General features: G+C 45.4%; 2 protein-coding genes across 29 annotated transcripts in view; both read left to right on the top strand.

Annotated features, from left to right (window-relative positions):
- The window catches only part of MTSS1 (MTSS I-BAR domain containing 1), a 125,255-nt gene extending 112,076 nt beyond the window's left edge, over positions 1–13,179 (top strand). For 4 of the 23 annotated variants that reach the window (XM_040547083.1, XM_040547080.1, XM_040547085.1 and 1 more), the window contains 5 exons: positions 4,381–4,500; positions 5,516–5,710; positions 7,806–7,970; positions 8,339–8,501; positions 10,193–13,179. In XM_040547083.1, coding sequence (XP_040403017.1) covers positions 4,381–4,500; positions 5,516–5,710; positions 7,806–7,970; positions 8,339–8,501; positions 10,193–10,890 — 1,341 coding nt within the window. In that variant the 3' untranslated portion in view covers positions 10,891–13,179. The remainder of the gene's footprint in view (positions 1–4,380; positions 4,501–5,515; positions 5,711–7,805; positions 7,971–8,338; positions 8,502–10,192) is intronic. The other 19 variants (XM_040547087.1, XM_040547094.1, XM_040547086.1 and 16 more) reach the window with 11 other exon arrangements.
- A 1,744-nt stretch (positions 13,180–14,923) lies between these two features.
- The window catches only part of TATDN1 (TatD DNase domain containing 1), a 20,410-nt gene continuing 15,309 nt past the window's right edge, over positions 14,924–20,024 (top strand). The window contains exons 1-4 of one of the 6 annotated variants that reach the window (XM_040547072.1): positions 14,924–15,236; positions 16,191–16,304; positions 18,606–18,798; positions 19,112–19,312. In XM_040547072.1, coding sequence (XP_040403006.1) covers positions 16,275–16,304; positions 18,606–18,798; positions 19,112–19,312 — 424 coding nt within the window. In that variant the 5' untranslated portion in view covers positions 14,924–15,236; positions 16,191–16,274. The other 5 variants (XM_040547076.1, XM_040547075.1, XM_040547073.1 and 2 more) reach the window with 5 other exon arrangements.

The following is a 20,024-nucleotide window of genomic DNA, read 5'->3' as shown; positions in this document are numbered from 1 at the left end:
TGGATTGTAGAGGCTGCTTAAGACTTGGTGGGGGTGAAAGCAAGGGGGGAGAAAGAAGCACATAAAGAAGAGGGGAAAAAAAAAACCACAACTGTTCAGGTGTTGTCAAACAGCAGAGGACTAAGTCTTTCTTATCAGAATATTCTGGAAATCACTTCTTAAACAATAAAGCAGAGGGAAACTAGATGTGAACTTACAGATTTGGAAGCTAAAGAGTGCTTTTGAGGAGATGGCATTGCTTGAAATAGCTTGATGTTAAAATAGGGGAAATACAGTCATAATTATTCAATTGTTTGTGTAAATTAAGAAATGCTTCTAAATTAAACCCTTTAAAAAAAAGAAAAGGAAAAGAAATGCATCTGTCAATTACCACGAGGTTCTTGTTTCTCCTAAACTTACTTTTAAAATTAAGTTTCCCCAGGGTTTGTCCCTGACTAGATGAGTAGAGACATGTTTCTGGAAGTGAGACAGATCAAGGAGGTGATCTTAAGTCTCTGTCCTGAGCCTTTTGAAAAGTAACTGATGTGTCTTCTCCTGACTGCAGAGACGTTGGACCAAGCTCTTCCTTAGGATTTGATCTCCTGTGAAAATCTTGCCCAGAAAGCTCAGTCTAGTATATGAAGAAGGGAAGGGGTTAAGAAAGCAATACTGTGTTTGAATGGAAAATGAGAATATAGCAAAGGATGCAGGTAATCCAAGATAACTGCAGTCCTTTTGTAGGTTAGTGGGACAGCAGATGGAAACTGTAATCATACTGTCCAGTAGCTCAAAATACAGTTAGTGGGGGGTTGTTGGTGGTGTTTGTTTTTTTTTGTTTGTTTGTTTTTAATATATCCTTGTTGGAATTCATACATAGCACACCAACAGCAGGACACTATCCAAGAACAAGCCATGGAACAATGTCCGAGAAACCAGATACCATGCTGCATACATATCATGTACATCTGACAAACTGGTTGTTACTGTGCAGAGCACATCTTTAGCTTCGTGCTGATATCGTTAACTTCAGGGTTTTTCTCAGAAGAGATGGTTGAGAGCTGAGCAGAACCACCATTATCACAACTGTGGAAAAAAATAACCTCCTGGGGTTAAAGTAGCTGAAATGAAAGAACTAATTTAAAAAAAAAACAAACATTCAAATTAAGCAATCATTTTAAAAAGGAATCAACAAAAGTCATCTGGAAAAAAAAAAAAGTCAAATTTCTCACTCCAGGGGATGTGGAGTAGAAATTGCTCAGCGCTATGTTTGTCTGTGTGTGTGCTCCTGGGGGCACACATTTCCAGGTGGGTGTGCATCTAGAACAAGCACTCAAACTTGAAGCCTTTTTGCCTGAGCAGTAGCTGTGCAGTTTCTGTTTTCAGCCACTCATGTGCTTTCTGCTAAGAAATGAAGGGTGGTCTGTGCTTCCCACACCGTGCTCCTCCCAGCCATTCAAGACTGTTTGCAGTCCGATACTTTTGTCTGCAGCCACTCTCGTCTTCTTTACACTTCTCCTTCAGGACCTCAGTATTCTTCTGTCTCCATCATTTTCTCACTGTCTTAATCCTTTTTTAGCAAGACCTGAGGCACCCTTCCCGTGTCATGTGAATTTCTCAAGACAAGGAGACCTGTTTCCCTACCACCATGTCTTACATTTCCTTCAACTACCATGATGTTTTCTGCAGGGTATCTTGGTTCATCCTTTGCCTAACTTGGCCTGTTGAAAATGGCCATGCTGAGTTTGATGTGAGTCCTTCTTTCATCTTTCTTTCACCTTGTAGTCACGTTATTGCAAAAATAAATTTGCCATTTCTAGGCTTTTTCCCTATACATCACATAAATTGAACAAATCTTTGCATCTTCAGAAGTTGTATTTTTGGCCATATTCCATCTACCGGCTACATGCAGCTCTATTGCTAATAAACCCTTAATAAACTTAAAGTTGTTTCTTGATAGATTCTTGATAGAAACTCTTGAAGCTTTTGGCTTGTAAACAAGAATAGTCTATTGAGTGTAAACTCCAAATTCTCAGTTGTCATCAGTGGGACATTGCAGAAACCGAGGTGGCATAACATGGTCCCCGGAACTCGGATCCTTCTGTGTCTGTCCTGTCATAGGCAGAGTACTCAGATGCAAGAGGGTCTTTCAGTGGTTCTTTTCGGTAATAAACATGAGGTTTCAGAAAGCATTGTCTGAAATTACATTCCTATCTTTATTTTTTCCTAACCCAAGTGTAACACTATTGGGAGTGTTCTCAAGGTGAGTGTTCTCAATCAGTTTCTTTTGCTGAGCAACCTAGAAGAGGCCAAACTTGGAGACTTATTGTAAAAAATGAATTTAAGAATAGAAAAAATAGGCTTATGTGCATTTAGTGCACTGTATTTATGTCTGATGGCCGTCACCTGCAGCTGATGTTTGTCAGTATTCATATTTTCAGAGATTTCTCCTGTAAAAGGATTTGCTTTAAATCAAGAACGTGACAAGTTACACAAAGCATCAAGCCACTGCATCACTGTAGCCCACAGCATACTTTTCATTTTTCTCCTTCAGAGCTACATATCATTTGTTGTAGCTTCTTCTGATCGTATGTTCCTCTCACCCCTTTGAGATGAACTCGAGATGAACTCGAGATACTGCCCTTAGAGTACAAGCTTACAAGTACCCTAACCACATTTGCCAGGTCACATGCAGATCTGATCTGATGCCAGCCTAAGATGGGATGTGCATTATTTCTATAGAATAATCCACTGTATTTTTTGTCTTTTTTTCTTCTTCTCTCTTTTTTTTTTTTTTTTAACAGCCTTTGCAGAGTTTACAGGACTTAAATTCACGGTTTGCAAATAACTTCAGGATACTGATCTTGTAATGGCTTCTCAACAGCCACATAGTCTTCACCAAAATCCTTACAACAAAGGTGTCCCATCTTGGGAGATCAACATCTCCTTTTACATAGGCAATTAGCTATACATTACTTATATGTAGTTCATAGTGAGCAGTGAGTAATTATGACTCTGCTATGTCTCTTACCCTGATATAATTTTATTGCAGACTCACCCCAAGATCTCATCTAAGGTTAACTGGTGAAATTGTATTTTAGATGAGATTTCCCTCCCTCTTCAAAATTTCATTCTTTGAAAACTGAGGCTTTGCTACACAAACTTGTGTACAAGAGGGCATTTCTGGAAATCCCAGCCATTGTCTCTACTGTCTTAAAATAAAATGACGGTGATATCCTTAGATAGACTTGCTTCACAGGTCTTGGACTACAAAAGGATAAATGATTCTTGCTAATATTGAATTTCCTGACAGTGAACAGAGCTCAGTACTGTCCTGACATCTTTGCTGTCAGTGTTCTTGACCATTTCAAAGCCCGTGGTTGGACCTGCCCCCTGCTGAGGGTGATGGTGCTGTCAATGGGGAGATGTACAGCAGCACTGCAGTTGGAAAAATGGTCCACGTGGTTATTCACCTTGGAGTCAGGCCTGTCTGTAGGTGAATTGGATGCTTCTGTAGGGGTCTTAGAGCAGTGAATGTACATAAAGGCACGCACTGAGAAGCAGGAGAGAAGTTCCTTGTTAGGAGCTAGGTGGTCGAGCTGTTAGTTGGACGTTCGGTGTCCTGCATTTTCCTCCCCTCTCCATCCAAGTCCCTGATATTTTCTGTCTCCACTCTTCAGAGGAGGTGGCTGGCAAGCACATGCCACCATTTATGCCTGCAGCAGAGTACATGCACCTTCGTAGTGACTGCTGGGCAGAAAGGTTTGAGTCAGTGCTTTGGGTGTATGCATACCCCCCGCAGAGGCACATGCATACAGCCTTTGGAAGCCTCCAGCTCTGGTAAGTATCGCTTCTTTCTCTGTTCCATAATATTTGAACTCAGACGAGCTTTTCACAAGTGCTGTTGCAGGTCAGAATACCCGAGAACTTGTGAATGTAAGTGACATTTGCTGCTCTGTGTTTTAAACCTGAACTTGATGTCTTTGAAATACCGATGATCTGCTTTTCTGTACGAATCAGTTGTCTTGGTGCATTGCATGTTTGGACCGTAGGTCCCCTCAGCTTCTTGCTCTGAGACAGCTAACAGAATTGAGGCGCTGGGATTGCGATGAGGAGCTGAGGTCGATCCCTCGCTTCCCTCATTCTCAAGCAGCGTGGCAAGTTCTCGCACTAAGCAATTGCCTTGTTTCGTTGTAGATTTCCTGAACGTTAGCAATGGTTTTGAGCAGTTTCTAATTGTTTTTAAAACCCTAACCCTCTGCTTCTCTCATCCTTCCCTTTCTCCTGTGTGTGTCTTTGTGTATGTGCTTTTTGTCTTTTTTTGTTTGTTTGTTTGTATTTTTTTTTTCTTTTTGGTGGCTTGTGTATCCTTTCCCCGCGTTGCGGTGCTGTTTTACGCTGCAGAATTCGTCCAGCTCTGCCTCTTCAGAAGCCTCTGAAACCTGCCAGTCAGTGAGCGAGTGCAGTTCCCCCACCTCAGTCAGCTCAGGCTCCACCATGGGGGCTTGGGCCTCCACAGATAAGGTGAAAAACTTCATCTCAAAGACATACAAACCTACTAGCGTGTTATCCAAACCCAGCAACTTTTGGACAAAAAAAAATGTGCATGGGACACAGCCAGGATTCCTCCTGGGGAAGATGAGAATAGGAACTGTTGCACGCTCCCTTAAAAGTGAATCTGTTTGAATGAACCACAGTGACGCTTGCCTTTAAACTTGCTGCTAGGGGGAAGCTACAAATTGGCCATTTTACAGAGTAATTTTCTAAGAAATCTCATTGTCCAACTTTTTGTACTCAAAGAGACCGTGGAGTGGTGCCTAAACCCAGTTGGGTGCCTGACAAAGAGCATCATGGCCAGGTTTTACTGTTTGTGGCTTCTCTCTCTCCCGTTAGATAGCATGCATCCCACCAAGCAATTGGAGTGTATTTTTGAACAAAATGAAAAGAAAAACAAAGCACCGTGCCAGAACATGGTTGGAATAAATTCTGGGGGATACACTGTGAACCGGGGGAGGCAGTGAGAGCAGTATCCATTCTCATCTGGTAAATCCTCGCTGTTGGGTTTTTTCTTTTTTTTTTTTTTTCTTCCATATCATCACACAGCCAGAACATGTCATTTTCGAAAGCTGTACGCTTTTCTTCTCTGTCCGGCTACATAGAATCAATGCCACCGATGCCAATGCCTCCAGTATTGGAAATGTTTTGTTTCTATGTCTGCAGACTAAATAAATTGCCAAGGCTTTTCACAGTGTGCCACTTTCATGGACAGAAGGCAAAGCTGCTGAGTCTGGAGACAATGACTGCTAGATTGATGTCTGAAATTTGTTATACCAAATAACAATTTTCAAGCAATCTCACTTCTGAACCAAGCGTTGTATCAATTTTCTGTTGTTTATTTGCACCAAAGCTAAGATTTTCTTTCTTTATTTTAAGATACAGAAGTTTTCTCCCTAGAGCATCAGAGTCGCAGTGTATTTTCATATTCATTCTGTTTATATTAATTTCTCTGTTTTTGTTTGTTTATTTGTTTCATTTCCAGTTGTCTAATGGGTTTTATCACTGTAGTTTATCAAGTGACCCATCCGTAGCTTCAGTTGGTGCAGGTCCTTTCCCTCATTTCCCGCCTGTCTCCCGCGCGTGGACTCGGGCTCCCTCAGCCCTCCTTCCAGACTACGTTCATTATTACACCATTGGGCCAGGCATGTTACCATCATCTAAGATCCCTAGTTGGAAGGTTTGTGTTCCTTTTGTTGTGGCAGTCCTCACCTCCTCATGCCAAGCGTGCGCACGGTGGTTGTTGCTGCTTTCAATCCGTGTAATTACATGTTTATTTGCTCTGTTGAATATTGCTCTGACCGGGCACTGCATGGTGATAATCCAGCTAAAATCCAGTAGTGAATATTTCTCAATGACCTCGTCTAATTCTGATGTTTCAATAAAACATATTAAAGCTGATAACACCTAGGTGAGAAGGAGTAGTTTAGTTCTGGAACAAAAGTGACATTGGTGAAGGCACTCTGGGCTCTATTCAGCGAGAAGAGAGCTTGTTGAGCATCCTCAGAGCTCTCACTTGAGCAGGGAAGAGCGGGCTTGGCGTGCAGCTTGCCTAGAGAAATCACGCATCGAACAACGCCATGCTCTCACTGCAGCTGCTGTCCTTTGCTCCCACCCTGACCACAGGTGGGCATGCCCTTGTACATCTGGCTGGAGGGGTTTAAGAAGTTGCTTACTTCAGACTGAAAGTGCTACCACAGCTTGTTTTGGTGTCTCAGGTGAGACGGTAAGATGCTGCCAGCGTGCATCGACTTCTTTCAGTTGCTCCAGCTGGATCTGCAAGGATCTTCCTCTGCACCAAAACGTCTCTGCTCTGCCAGGGCCGTGACTCTCACCCCTGCCAGGCAGTTCCCTGGGGAGGCTCTGCCCCTGGAGCCAAGGAGAAGGTCTCCTGTCTGGTGCCCTGAAGCTGCACAAGGCTGTTTTGCAGCTGATAGTCGCTGCACAGGTCTTAGGTGCCTGTGGAGGGTTACGAGATACTGCATATGCACTCTGGGACCTTCTTGTATATGTAAATCGAGGTACCTTGTTACAGACCCCTGAACCTCTCTCTCCAGTGATTGGAGACTGAGGCACAGGCACAGGGTGACCACAGTGATCTTGGGGCTCCAGGTCCACTAGCTGTGGCTGTGCTAGAAGCACTTTGCCAATACGTTTTACAGCCGAGCACTTAGAGCACAGACACAGCTGTTGAGGCAAAGCAGAGTTGCACAAGGGCTCATAAAATGAAATACCTGTGTCTGCACAGGGGCCTTCTGTCACTACAGCTGGCTTGTGCTTCTCGTGCCTTTGACTGAGACGTGTCAGTAAAAATCTAGAGTGTGGTCTTAGCCCGTCATTAATCATTTGATCAGAAGGCTGTGGGGAGGCTGCTCAGTAGCCAGCTGCGGCCACTGCTGGCTGTGTGGCCAGTTCTGCCCCACAAGCTGCTGCTTCTGGTTTTAGTTTTAAAGCACACCTTGTGCTAGGGCTGGGCCCTTCAGCAGCTGGCACCTGGGGAGCTGCTGCTTAGCAGTGATGCTGCGTCCCAGCACAGGTCACTGCTGAGTCCTGCTCGCCGGGTACAGCGTGTGGTCTCTGGGCACTCTCGGGACTTTGCTTAATAGAGCCCTGAGTGAGGATAGTCCTCGTGGCCTGAGGAATTCCTATTTCAAATATAGCACCAGTAACTCAGAGTGAAGTTAGCCATCCGTCAGGACAGATTGTTACTCTGAACTGAAATTCAGCTAGTAAGTAAACCAAGAGATTACCCAGAGTAATGTCTGATGTGTAAAAAATAAAATAAAAATCTGTTTAAGCCTAATTTTTCAGAACTATAATCCTGTGTAAGAACACACAATATTAGAACTTGTGTACAGCTAGCATTGCTGATTGGACATCTGTATATTTTATACCATATGTTTATGTTGTGTGCCAGTGACTTTTGCATCTGAATTTCTGAAAATATAGGCTTTAACACCGTGGAATCTTATTTAGAGGAAACTATAACGTCAAAATGTTAAATATCTTCATAGAAGAATATTCTATGAAGAATATAATTCTTCCATAATTCGTAGGTAGAATAGGAAGATTAGATTCCCTTTAATAAAGGAGATGGGTTTTATGAGTGAAGATTTTTAATACCCTCAAAATAATTAATTTATGGCCTTACTCAGAAAGGCACGTCAAGTTTGATGTATAATCTGTCACATTAAAATTGTCCTTTTGCACAGTTATACTTGTGATTAAAGTACAATCACTAAAGAAAGCTGTCACTAACGAGCACGTTTCCTTAGGACTGGGCCAAGCCAGGCCCGTACGATCAGCCGATGGTGAACACTTTGCAGCGCCGCAAGGAAAAACGCGAGCCAGATCTGAACGGAGGAGCGCAGAGCGGACCGCCTGCGCCACCCGAGGAGGCCCAGAGACCTCGGAGCATGACGGTGTCAACTGCCACGAGGGTGAAGCTCTAATTTTGAACGTGCTATTTGGTGCAGGGGAAATGAATGGTGTGCTAGCTCCTGCCAGTATTCACTGACGTGCTTTGTCTTGGCACGTGTTTGTCCAACAAGCGGGACTGGTGTGGTGGTGATGCGGTCAGTGGAAGTTGCATGGGCATGAGAGAATAAGACAATGGGCTATTTGTAGAGCGTGTATGTTTGTAGAGCAGTGGCATCCGAAGAAGCACCTGTTTGTAAGCCCTAGTGAATGGTTGGACACTATCCTGTTGGATATATTATATTGGTGACAAGCTCTGCTTGGGAGAAGGGACAGCTAAGAGCTGGTGAAGACTGACCAAGTAACGTGTCTCCTTTCTGTGCGTAACCAGCAGGGTGAGGAGATGGAGTCCTGCGAGGAGCTGGCGCTCGCTCTGACAAGAGGTCTGCAGCTTGACACCCAGAGGAGCAGCCGTGATTCCTTGCAGTGCTCCAGTGGTTACAGCACCCAGACAACAACTCCGTGCTGTTCAGAGGACACGATCCCATCTCAAGGTACCCAGTACTGAACCGATGTGCTATCCGAGAGCTGTTCTCTTTCCGAGCCTTTTCAGCCTGGCCATCACGCACTCACACCCCAGCACCAAGGAGCTGTATTCCAGCAGCCATCACTGGCTTGGTAGTCAGCAAAGGGGTGAACATTCCTCATGTGGGGAGAGGATGAGGGAGCTGGGCCTGGTCAGCCTGGAGAAGAGAAGGCTCAGGGGCAATCTGATCAGTGTGTATAAAATGCGAAGGGTGTCAAAAGTATGGGGCCAGACTCTTCTCACTGGTGCCCAGCAGTAGGGTTAGAGGCAGCAGGCACACACTGCAGCACAGGAGGTTCTGTCTGAACATGAGGAAAAACTTCTTTACCATGAGGGTGACAGAGCACTGGAACAGGTTGCCCGGAGAGTTTGAGGAGTCTCCTTCCCCGGAGATACTTACCAGACACGTCTGGATGCGGTCCTGGGTAATGTTTGCCAGGGGACCCTGCCTGAGTGGGGAGGTTGGACTTGATGATCTCCAGAGGTGCCTCCCAACCTCAGCCATTCTGTGACTGCTGTTGTGAAGTTTTGTCCAGCCTGGAATGCAGCCTGGATTAAATTAAATAGAAACCTGGATTTCTGCACTGTGTGCACTCATGTTTTCTTGTTCATTACTAGAATGATTTTTAGCTTAAGTATGCTACCAAGATCCAGTTTTAAAGAAGGTGCTGGAACTAAATTTAATAAGTTAAGTAAAATGATGCTAGTATTGCATCATACTCTTCTTCTGGTGGTAGTATCCTTTCCGAGCTATTGTCTTAGCAAAATTGCACTCTCATGAGCTTTGCTTTCTCGTTCCATCTGTGCTCTGATTCTGTTCTGTTTCCTTTTTTGACCTTTTATTTCCTACACAAACAGAAATTGTTGTAGCTGGAAAAAGAATTCGTTGGAGACCTTAACTTGGGCATACCTGGGAAGTTGCACCAAGGTATTGGGTTTTGTGCCATTTCAGACCCCGCAGGAAGCTGAGAGGGGCTGAGTTTGGTGCTGACAGTGCAGCAAGGACATTGTTTGCTCAGCTGAGATCAGCTGTGCTGTGCAATCACAAGAGGCAGCAGGGCTTGCAGAAGGCCTAGCTTGGCTCAGCATTTACTTGGAAAGGAAGGAGCCTGATGCAATTATTGAAGCTTAGGCTGAGTTTTCAGAGCTGACAGTTGGGATTTATTTTGTTGGCAAAATAATCAAATTTGCTGCTGAAATCACTGGTACACCGTCCCCTGAGCCCCACATTGCCTGTTATAAAGTACAGTTTTTAGTCACTGGCTGTTTGAAGCATTTGTATCTACAAGTGGTAACATACGACTTGTAGGATGCCAGTTTTAGTATCTTAATGTTGGCAACAAACACTGAGTCTTCGTTACTTAATTAGTTCTTTTTAGAGAAGGCACTGAATGTGTACCATGCTCATTCCCTTTCCTGAGAGACGTGAGCACGCTGCAGGTGTAGGGTTGGTCTGCTGTAGTGCCTGGCCTCAGCCACACAGCACGACAATCTTGGTCACCACGCTTCAGACTTCATTCCGCCTAGAGGTGAAACCTCTCCTAACTGCTACTGACCTCCAGGCCTTTTCGGTTGTATGTGCATTCACGTGCTTTAGCCTTAATGACGTGACTCAGCCGTCTTCTCCAGTTTGTTCCTAACTGTGTCGTTTGGCATCAGTTTCAGATTATGATTATTTCTCTGTGAGTGGTGACCAGGAGGCAGAACAACAAGAGTTTGACAAATCTTCCACCATCCCAAGAAACAGCGACATTAGTCAGTCGTATCGCAGAATGTTTCAGACCAAGCGTCCTGCTTCCACTGCAGGTCTGCCAACCACGCTCGGACCGGTCATAGTCACCCCCGGCGTCGCCACCATCCGACGGACGCCCTCCACCAAGCCTTCGGTCAGACGCGGTACCATAGGGGCAGGTCCGATTCCCATCAAGACGCCGGTGATTCCCGTCAAAACGCCGACGGTCCCCGATATCCCCGGGGGGCTGCCGGGCGCCCTCGCCGGGACCGAAGAATGCCCCGAGCAAAGCCTCGAGTCTCCAGCGGCAGGAGATGGCGGGCAAGGCGTCGCCAGCATGCCCTCATCCTCGTGGAGCGGACAAGCATCCGTCAACCCTCCGCCGTCGAGCCAGAAACTGAGCGCTGCCGACGAGCAGAGGCAAGCGGTTCCGGAGAGCGAGGGGGAAGAAAGCGACCGGGATGGCGTCGGTGCCCTGGCGCCCGCCGGCCAGCTGGAGCTCGATCCCGGGGACCTCAGCCCCGGGGATGTGCCGCAAGGTGAAGATATGCTGAACGCCATTCGGCGTGGCGTCAAACTGAAGAAGACGACCACGAATGATCGCTCAGCACCTCGTATTTCCTAGGGGCGAAAAAGCTGCCAGAGTACTAGCCGCCGAGAAGGAACTGTGAGGAAACTAATTTGTCTCTATCCATTCCAATCTGTAATCAGTGATTTTTTTAAGATACTCGGTAAACAGACAGTCTGAAAGTACTCTAAAAGAAAACAAGGTGAGAGCGTAGTAAGACATAATCTTCACTGGTGTTTTAATTTGTAAATATCAATGATTTTGGTTCTGCATTTTTTTGATCTAAGTTACACTTTTAATTTTTTCTGAAGGTGCCAAATCCCATTTACCTTTTTTATAACTCTTTGTAAAGTTTTAAATCATAGGAGAAAAAAAAAATGTCGAGTAGTTAACTTCAGCAAAGGGATTTAATGAAAATTTGGCTTTTTTGCAAGCTTTTGTAGAGCGCCTTGTAATAGTGAGGTTGAAAAAAAAACCAACAAAACAATGGGACTTACTTATTTTAAAGTTTAAGTCAAGCAGTAAGGAATAGATCCTCATTTAAGTGTTAAAAAAAAAAGCAAGTTTGAAAAGCAGGAATGAAAATTGACAATAAAAGCAATATATAATGCAAGGAAGAAACCTGCAGTTGGTAGAGTATTTGGGGGTAGTGGGGGGAGGGAGATGCCATCAAAATAGCAGATGCTGTTGCACAAAAGTAGCCTAGTAGGAGTAATTACTAGTAGCTTCATGGTAAATGCATCAGAATAAGCCATATTGGATTGCAGTGTTTTGTTTCTGTAGGGTGTTTTAAAGACTGGGTTTTTTCCACATTTCTTTTTGACTGCACAGCAACAACTCTCAGTCACATGCATGCAGCCTTAACTGTGTAGGCTTGGTTCTTCCACCTTCACCTTCTGTTCCACTCATCCTTTCACGGAATACAAACGAGGACGACAGGCTTAAGGCAGTTATCAATGTGAAAACATTTTTAAAATGCGAGCAGGGAGTTCTTAGCTATTATCAAAATGCCTTTTTCTGACCGTGCCCAGCAGGCTGGGCACCTTGGAAAGCCCAAATATTTTGAGAAAACACTTACCAATTTGACAGGTGTAACCAGCTTGTGATCTAATAAACTGCGAATGTTTCTTTCCAATACAGGGGCTTGTTTTTCTTAACTTCTTTTAAATGGCAGTTGATTGGCTTTTTCTTAAATACCGAAAATAATGGGGCAGCGGGTGGGGGGTGGGAGATTATACAGTTTTTTATTTGGTAATACTGGGGGGTCTGACCACTCCCTTCTCTTTTTTTGTACTTTAAGTCATGTTTTTTGGAACGCTATTGATAGAATTATTAAGAGTTGGATTTTTTTCCTTAAAGTAAAAGTAAGTTATTGCTGCAATACCCATTTTCTAAAGCTGATAGAAATGTGCAGACCCCAGGGCGCCACCGGTGCTCTGATCGGACAGTCCGGCAGGATGCGGTCTGCCCACCCGCAGCAGACCCGCTCGTGAGTGGATCCCAGACCCGTGCCTCTGGGATTGTGAAAAATGCACCAAATAACACGTACAAGGGGCTAGTTTCCACCAAATACTCTGCAGATTTCTGTTGGCTTTGGACTTACCCACATAACCTCTTATGCTTTAATACATAACTGCATTGGATGTGAAACTTCTAGTAACTGTGTAGTCGCTGTGTTCTATATAACATTTTACACTGCTGTGGTTGCTGACCTTTTTTTTTTGTTATGGCTTAAAAGCAAAAAGCAAAAAAAAAAAAAAAAGAAAAAAGGCATGATTCTTAGAAACTATTAAACCTTCCTTTCTTTGAAAAACAAGCTCCTTATTACAGAATATACTAAACAGTAGTGCCTGTGGTGTAGCCCACCAATCTTGATACAGTAGCTGATGCATTGTGCAAATGAGGCTTTGAGATGGTTTTTGCATAAACAAAAACTGCTAGGAGATAATCTCAATAGTTAAAAGTGTTATTTAAACCTTTGAAATAAATGGATGTAACTGTACCGGAGTACAGCTTTTCACTTGTTTAGTTCTTAAACGTTAGTATAATCAGTAAAATTTAATATAAAATGTTGCCAAATTCAATGTAGAAAGAATGTGACAAAACACTTTGGATAGTTCTATTGTTTGTGTTTTTGCATATTGTAAAAGCAGTGTCACAGCTAAAAAATAAAATGTTTCTAATGGTAAATTATTGTGGTTTAGTTGCTAGTTTGTACTGAGAGTTGACCTCTCCCTGTGCAGTTTTTTGTTCTAAACTGGTATAAATAATTGCTGTAAGTGTGTCTCCCTTCTACATTGTAATGGTTGCTTAAGCCTACGTTATAAATAAAGAACTGCTGGAAAACTTCTGCATTTCGGTTCTTAAAGACTTTCGGCTTCTAGAGCTTTGGATGTCAGCGTTTCCTTCATCAGACTTCTAAGAATGCTTCCAGCTGAACTCTAACTGCATGTTACAGAAGCAAGAGGGCTTTAATAATAAATAAAATTGCACATAGTTTTGCTGATGTAGAGTGGAAGGGCAGTAACAGAGTGAAGGTGCAGTGCTGACAAAGGAAATTCCAATTAAATAAAAACCGATTATATTTCTCTGCCCTGTGTTGTTACCTGGCCAGGAAGCACAGGTCACGCGACAGCTTTGTGCCTCTGCCCGTGGACAGCCGGGCACCACCCAGCCGCTCGCTCACTCTCCCCAGGTGGGATGGGGGAGAGAATCAGAGAGGTAGAAGTGCGAGAACTCATGGGAGGAGACAAAGACAGTTTACGAGACAAAGCATAAGCCACACGTACAAGCAAAGCAAGGAATCCCTTCACCCTGTCCCACCGCCTGGCAGGTGCCAGCCACCCCCAGGACAGCAGGGCTCACCATGTAGCAGTGCCTTGGGAAGACAAACGCCACCACTCCCAGCACCCCCTGCCTCCTCCTTTCCCCCAGCTGCCATTGCTGAGCATCCCCGTGGTGTGGGATATCCCTATGGTCATTTGGGGCCAGCTGTCCTGGCTGTGTCCCCTCCAGCTCCTGGGGCACCCCCAGCCCCTCGCTGGCAGGGCAGCACGAGGAGCTGGGGAGTCCTTGGCTCTGGGGGAGCGCTGCCCTGCAACAACTGAAACAGCGGTGCGCTGGCACCGCTATTTTCATCAAAAATCCCAAACACAGCATCATAGGGGCCTCTACAAAGAAAATTATTCCAGCCCAAACCATGACACTGCCTGAGGAGGAAAGTTGCTGTCAACCCCACACATGCTTACAGCCAGAATTTATCAAGCGCAGCACAAGTGCCAGCTCCCACACAGCGCCGAGTGATTGAAGACGTTTTTGTTGCTGTTGTTCAGCCTTCTCAGGAGCAAACGTAGAGAGGGAGGGCATTGTTCCCCCATGCAGCTACCAGGCAGCAGCCTAATTTATTTCCTTGCCACTGTGACAGATTCATTTTTGTCCTCGGGTTTCCATTTGTCACGAAGACATTAAAGGAAAACTCAGGGTGCGTTGGCTGGAAATCCGTCCTGTTGTGAGGAGTAGAGCTTCATCCCCCCGTCTCTTTACGGCTGTATCTCATGTGCTGGTTGGCCAGGCTCAATTTTAACGCACATCCCTGCCATTTCTAGTGAGCATGAGTCACTTGCATCTACATGCGCAAAATGCTTGTTCTCTTGTGTTGTGGTTTTTTTTGTTTGTTTTTAATGCTGGCATGTGGAGTAGCCATCATGTTGGGGAATGGCTGTCAGACCTGCTTTGGTGTCTGTAAGAGGCAGGAGGGACTTCTTGCTCTGCTTCAGAGCTAACAACAACAACATAAAAGCAGCTGGTTGGCTGACTGGGAGGCAATGTGCAAAATCACGCATAATTAAAAAACTATCTGTTGTTTGTATCATTTCCGCATAGTTCGTAGATGAGCAAAGCACAGGAATAAGATTTTGGGGGGTGGTAAGGTGCAGGAAGAGGGAACCGTTTTTTTTTTTTGTCCAAATAATAGTTAAGACTCTGTGTCTGCTGACTGCTCTAACCCCACAGTGATGTTGAGCACCCGGGCACCAAAGCTGCCCGCAGCCACCTACAGCTGCGGAGATGCAGCACAGATGTTAACAGTCATCTATTCTACACCACACAAACTGGAAGTGTGTGCCTGCTGTAGTAGGAGACCAGAACGTCACAAAAATGCTTTCTGTTTCACTTTACTTGGCTTTATTTTGCATGACAGTAGCATATGTTCACTGGCATACCTACTGCCTACAGAGGATGGATCGCTTCAGTTCTCGCGTGCAGTAACGCTTTCACATGGGCATTTCGCGGGGCCTTGTCACAAACTGCCACCACAGGGGTGGCAGATGCCCTTCCTTACGAGCAGGAGGCAAGGCTTCAGTTTTTGGACCATCACTTGGAGTTTCTTCTTCTAACTGCTTCATCTAGAACACAGGACAAAAATATAATGCTTTAGTGCAGATAAACAGTGAAGCTGACCCCAGTTCAGGAGGGAACTAGCAGTAATGCCTTCAGTTGTCCTCACTATTCACTTACAAACTCAGTAATCACTGCAGGCTCATGTTACCTAATTAAGAAGGACTTTCTAAGAGGGGAAACTGGTTTACAAGATCATTTTTTACTTAAAAGGTCATCGTTTCCTTATAATTCATGTCTGCCATTGCTAAATAAACTGCATTCTCTCGCTTCTTTGAAAAATCAGCAGTTAAATTACAGGTCCTAAAACACTCCCATACAAGTCAGTAGGAGACTTCTATTTTTGCATGCCCCCAACAGCCCTTTAGATGTCATCAACAGATGGTTCTTGAAGCAGTGTAAGTGCTGGCTGCCACTGTGTTAATTCTGACAGAAGTGACATGTTACATATAATCCAACTAGTTCTCTACAACCAAATCTAAAAATTATTTTGGGATAATCAACTTTTGCCAACTGAAGCTCAATTTAAGTTGACCAGAAATTGGTCTGGATTCCCAAATGATGAAGTCTGCAGTAAGTAATTTTTAAAGGTGCATCCACAACACGTTCAGAACAAGAGGAATTCTCTGGTCATTCATCTCTTCTCATCCCACTTCAGAGTTACCTTTAGTAAAACAGCTACAGCAGCCCTGCACTAACTGAAAGGATGGCTGCAGGTTCAGCAGCCACCAAATTCAGCCATTCAAATTCCCTTAATGGCCTTCAGGAAGCTGTAACTCAGATCTGTGTACACATTTTAAGTCAAGCCAGCATTTCACACTGAAAAGCGTTCTAACAAAGCAGAGCCTAAGACCACAGCAGGCATTCAACATTCTCACTTAAAATATTTTCCAAGAGCACAGCTAAATGCCACACAAAATGCTTGCTAAAGAAGCTTCACCTGGCATCGAACAAGCACTGACCTCTTTCTCCCAGCTTTCCTGCTGCAGCTTCTTCCATTGCTCTCTCTTGGCAAAGTAGTCAGGATACACTGCCTTCTCGGAAGGATGCCAATAATCCAAGCACCATTCAGGAATCTGTTAAAAAACAGCAACAAAACAATACTTTTATTACATACGTATATAAAAACATGTAAAGTCTATATATTGTATACTAACACATGAAAGAACTAAACATGCTCATTAAACCAGTTATTAAAATGGATAAATAACCCATGAAATAAAGTACCACATAAAACCAGCATTTAAGAGCTATCTGTTGACAGTCACAAGTCACCGCACGGCAGAGGGTAGTACTTTTAACCTGTTTCATGGATTCTCCTAAGTCATAGGAGAAAGTCATAGTGACTCGCTTAAATCCTAGCATCTCAAAGACAGACCCCAGGTCACCTTCGTTTACTCTACAGCTCCTGAAATAATTCCATCTAGGGGAAAAGATGGATTTTCCTCCCCTCCTATCCCCAAAGGCAGCAGGTTAAAGATCCTTCTCTGCAACTACTAATTCATTTTGTTTGGCAGAGAACTTAACAGCTCACTTCTGCTTGTCTACAGCTATTCCAAGAATTAGCAGCGTTTAGATATTGATTATGGTTCAACCTCTAGAGGACTGGACCAGCTCTGGATGGATATCCTAACAAAAACTGAATTTAGAATTTTGCAGTAGCATATTGCTTTGCTTAGCTCAGAGAAAAAGAGGCCAAGAGGTGACCTCGCTGCTCCCTGCAGCTCCCTGAGGAGGGGCAGTGGGGAGGGAGGTGCTGGTGATGGCAGGACACGTGGGAATGGCACAAAGCTGCGCCAGGGGAGCTTCAGACTGGACATTAGGAACAATTTCTGTGCCGTGAGGGTGGTCAAACACTGGAACTACCTACAGAGGTGGCTGATGCCCCATGCCTGCCAGTGTTCAAGGGCATCTGGATAGCGCTCTCATTAATATGCTTTGACTTCTGGCTAGCCCAGAAGAGGTCAGGCAGTAGGGCTAGGTGATCGTCTCTTCCAACCGAACTATTTCATTGTACATCACTGAATGTTAATATTTTAAAGATAAGAACACTGACAAAAAAAAGGAAAATCTATGTTGAAAAGAAAATTAAATTGCTCCAGTATCATCGTTCATCCAGTGACATTTGCAGTTTCCTGCTGTGATTCTCCTCGCTGAGTAAAATTTTGGCTTAACAGAAAGAACAGACCAGCTATTAAATAACGATATATATATACCAAGCACCAGTAAAAAAAAAACAAAACCATCAAACAGACAGCGATTTAAAAAAATTACATTTTGTAGCAGCTTCTACAATGGACAGTCACTGACAAACCAAGAAGCCAAACCCTTGTGACAGCCACTTGTTTAAAGCACAGGCTTTGTATTTAAAACAGGGCAAAGGAAAGAACATAAATCCGTTTATATTTCTGTATCAAAACTAATCATTGCTCAACTGACCTTTTTTCTGTCTGGATTCGTTTTCACCATTCTCTCTACTACTGCTGAGGCTCATGACCTTGGCATAAGCTTAAGTTCCCTTCTTCCATTCCCCCTCGTGTTCTTTTTTCTGCCTCTAAATCTATGTCAGGTTCTTTCACATAGCTTCTTATCTGTAAGGAGCTGATCAGATCTAGTCTTCTGCATCAGCACTGTCTTCAAAATTTGGGAGAAAATGGGTGCATGTACTCTCTAGATCAGTACTGACTTCTCGTAATGTATTAAAAGAGACAATGCCAAAATAGTGAGAACGCTGTGTTTTTTTGTGAAGCCTGTTTCTTCACTCCTCACACATCGGGGGGAGGAGCCAAACTCCAGAGTGCCTTACATTCTAAGAACAGGGCTGCTATTTTTAAGCATACAGCTCAACATAAAATGGTCCTCAAATACTTATTTGGCACTGCAGTGGATCAAGGGAAATGGTAATTTGTATCATTACTCAAAATGCTGGAAGAAGGAAGGCCAAGTGAAGAGAAGCTCCCCAGCAGCCAGGCTGACATCAAGTTCTGACAAAACCAGAGACCGAGGCTGTGACCAGACGCCACCACAAAGGGTGGTGCTGCTTCCTCCCCCTCCACTGTCACAGCTCTGCACCAACCCTGTCACTCTGCCTGTCTGACCCACCGCCGAGCACCTTCCAGTTGCTTAAATCCCAGCAAAACAAAGCCGGCTGTGCTCTGACAGAGCAGCGAGCTTCATTTCAAATGACCACAGAAGCACAACTCCTAAGCGAGCAATACGTTTCCCAGCACTAAGCTACCAGAGAAATACCGAACCAAACCGCAGCCCTATTAAAGGCTACTTAAAACACTCACCTTCCTTTCAGTGCCAGAAGAGCGAGGTAAGCACACTAACAACCCCCCCAAACACAGCACTACACAACCCCACAGCTCCCTTACCTTGTAGCACTCATATCTCTCGTAGGAGGTGCCCCCGGGCGAATCGGGGAAGACGTAGGGCTGCGGGTGCTGGTGTGCCCAAAACTCCTCCTGACCGGCCTTCAGCAGCTCTGTAGCTTTCACCATATCCTTCACATCCTTGTTCTTATCGAACCGCTCTCTCAGGAGGCAGGCAAAGTATCGGTACTTGTCTCTGCAGACACACGACATATGCAGTGTGTAGATTTAAAACATCACAGAGAACATGGCAACATCCCCTCTTACCCCTACACAACGACAGGGCTCCTGAGGGCCTCCTGTCCCCACACCCGGTGTCTTTGCAGGCACTGACAAGAGGCTGAAGAGACATTCTGACATTCTCCTCACCCCTTCAGCCACACTTAGAGGAAAGGGACGAGGATAAAATCCTCCCCCCCCCCCCCAACCCCATAGGGCCCCGTCTCGGTGGGGGCAGAGGGGGCTCAGCCCTCCCCCGCTCCACACACCTCGCTCCCTCCCCTCCTCACCGGTGGATGCACCAGGACTCCAGGTGCCTCAGGGACTTCTTGTAGAGCCGCAGCACCTTCTGCTGGTGCGTGAGGTACGCCGCCATTTCGCGCTGCCCTACCCCTCACCTTCATGCGCGGCGCCTCACGGGAACGTGGCGGCCGGCCCCGGGCGCAGGCGCCGAGCTCCGCCCGCCGCCATGAACCGAGCCAAGCTCATCGGTGAGGGGATGGGTGGCGGAGGGGGGTCCTTGTCCTTGTTCCCGTCCCTGTCTCCTCATGTCCGCCGAGCCCCGGGTCTCTCCGTGCTCCCCCCGGGGTCGGGGCTGAGGAACCCGCTCCCCGCGAGGGGCTGAGTGCGGCGGGCGCCGGCCGCTGTGGTGACATGGCCGGCGCTTCGTCGGCGCTTGTCGCCCTGTGCAAGCCCTGTCCCAAGCCCTGTCTCCCCGCTCCCAGAGCCGAGGTGCAGGCAGGCTGCCCTTGAGGGGCGGTTAGAGCCGACGAGAAGGGTTTGGGGGCGACTCTGCCCTTTTTGGGGCTTCTCCGAGGGGCTGTTGTGCGCCCCTTGAGGTCCCCCACCCCCCAAATTCGGTGGGTTCCAGCAAGCCCATGTCTTGCTTTTCGCCTTGGTGTCTTAACTGTGGGCGTTAATGATCTTTAATTTTATCGAATTGGCTTGGATAAAAGCGTTCATAGGAACACTGATTTAAGGGCTGTGTGCCAGTTGCTGCATTTTGCCTTCCCTCCTGCTGCTGAGGTGAATTGGCAGCTTCGTGGGGAAAGCCCAGGTGCTTGCAGTAAGCAGTGTCTACGTATCTGCTTGTGGTGGTGAGGGCAGCTCTTCTGTATGCCTGTAAAATAAGTCTGGAGTTCTCAGAATGAAATGTGGGATGATTCTAATATCTATGTTTGGGTTTTGTTTGTTTGTTTTTAC

Source organism: Cygnus olor, chromosome 2 (genome assembly GCF_009769625.2).
Source record: "Cygnus olor isolate bCygOlo1 chromosome 2, bCygOlo1.pri.v2, whole genome shotgun sequence".
Classification (NCBI taxonomy): Eukaryota; Metazoa; Chordata; class Aves; order Anseriformes; family Anatidae; genus Cygnus; species Cygnus olor.
The sequence above is the reverse complement of the archived record's forward strand: the minus strand, read 5'-3'. Positions and strand labels throughout refer to the sequence as shown.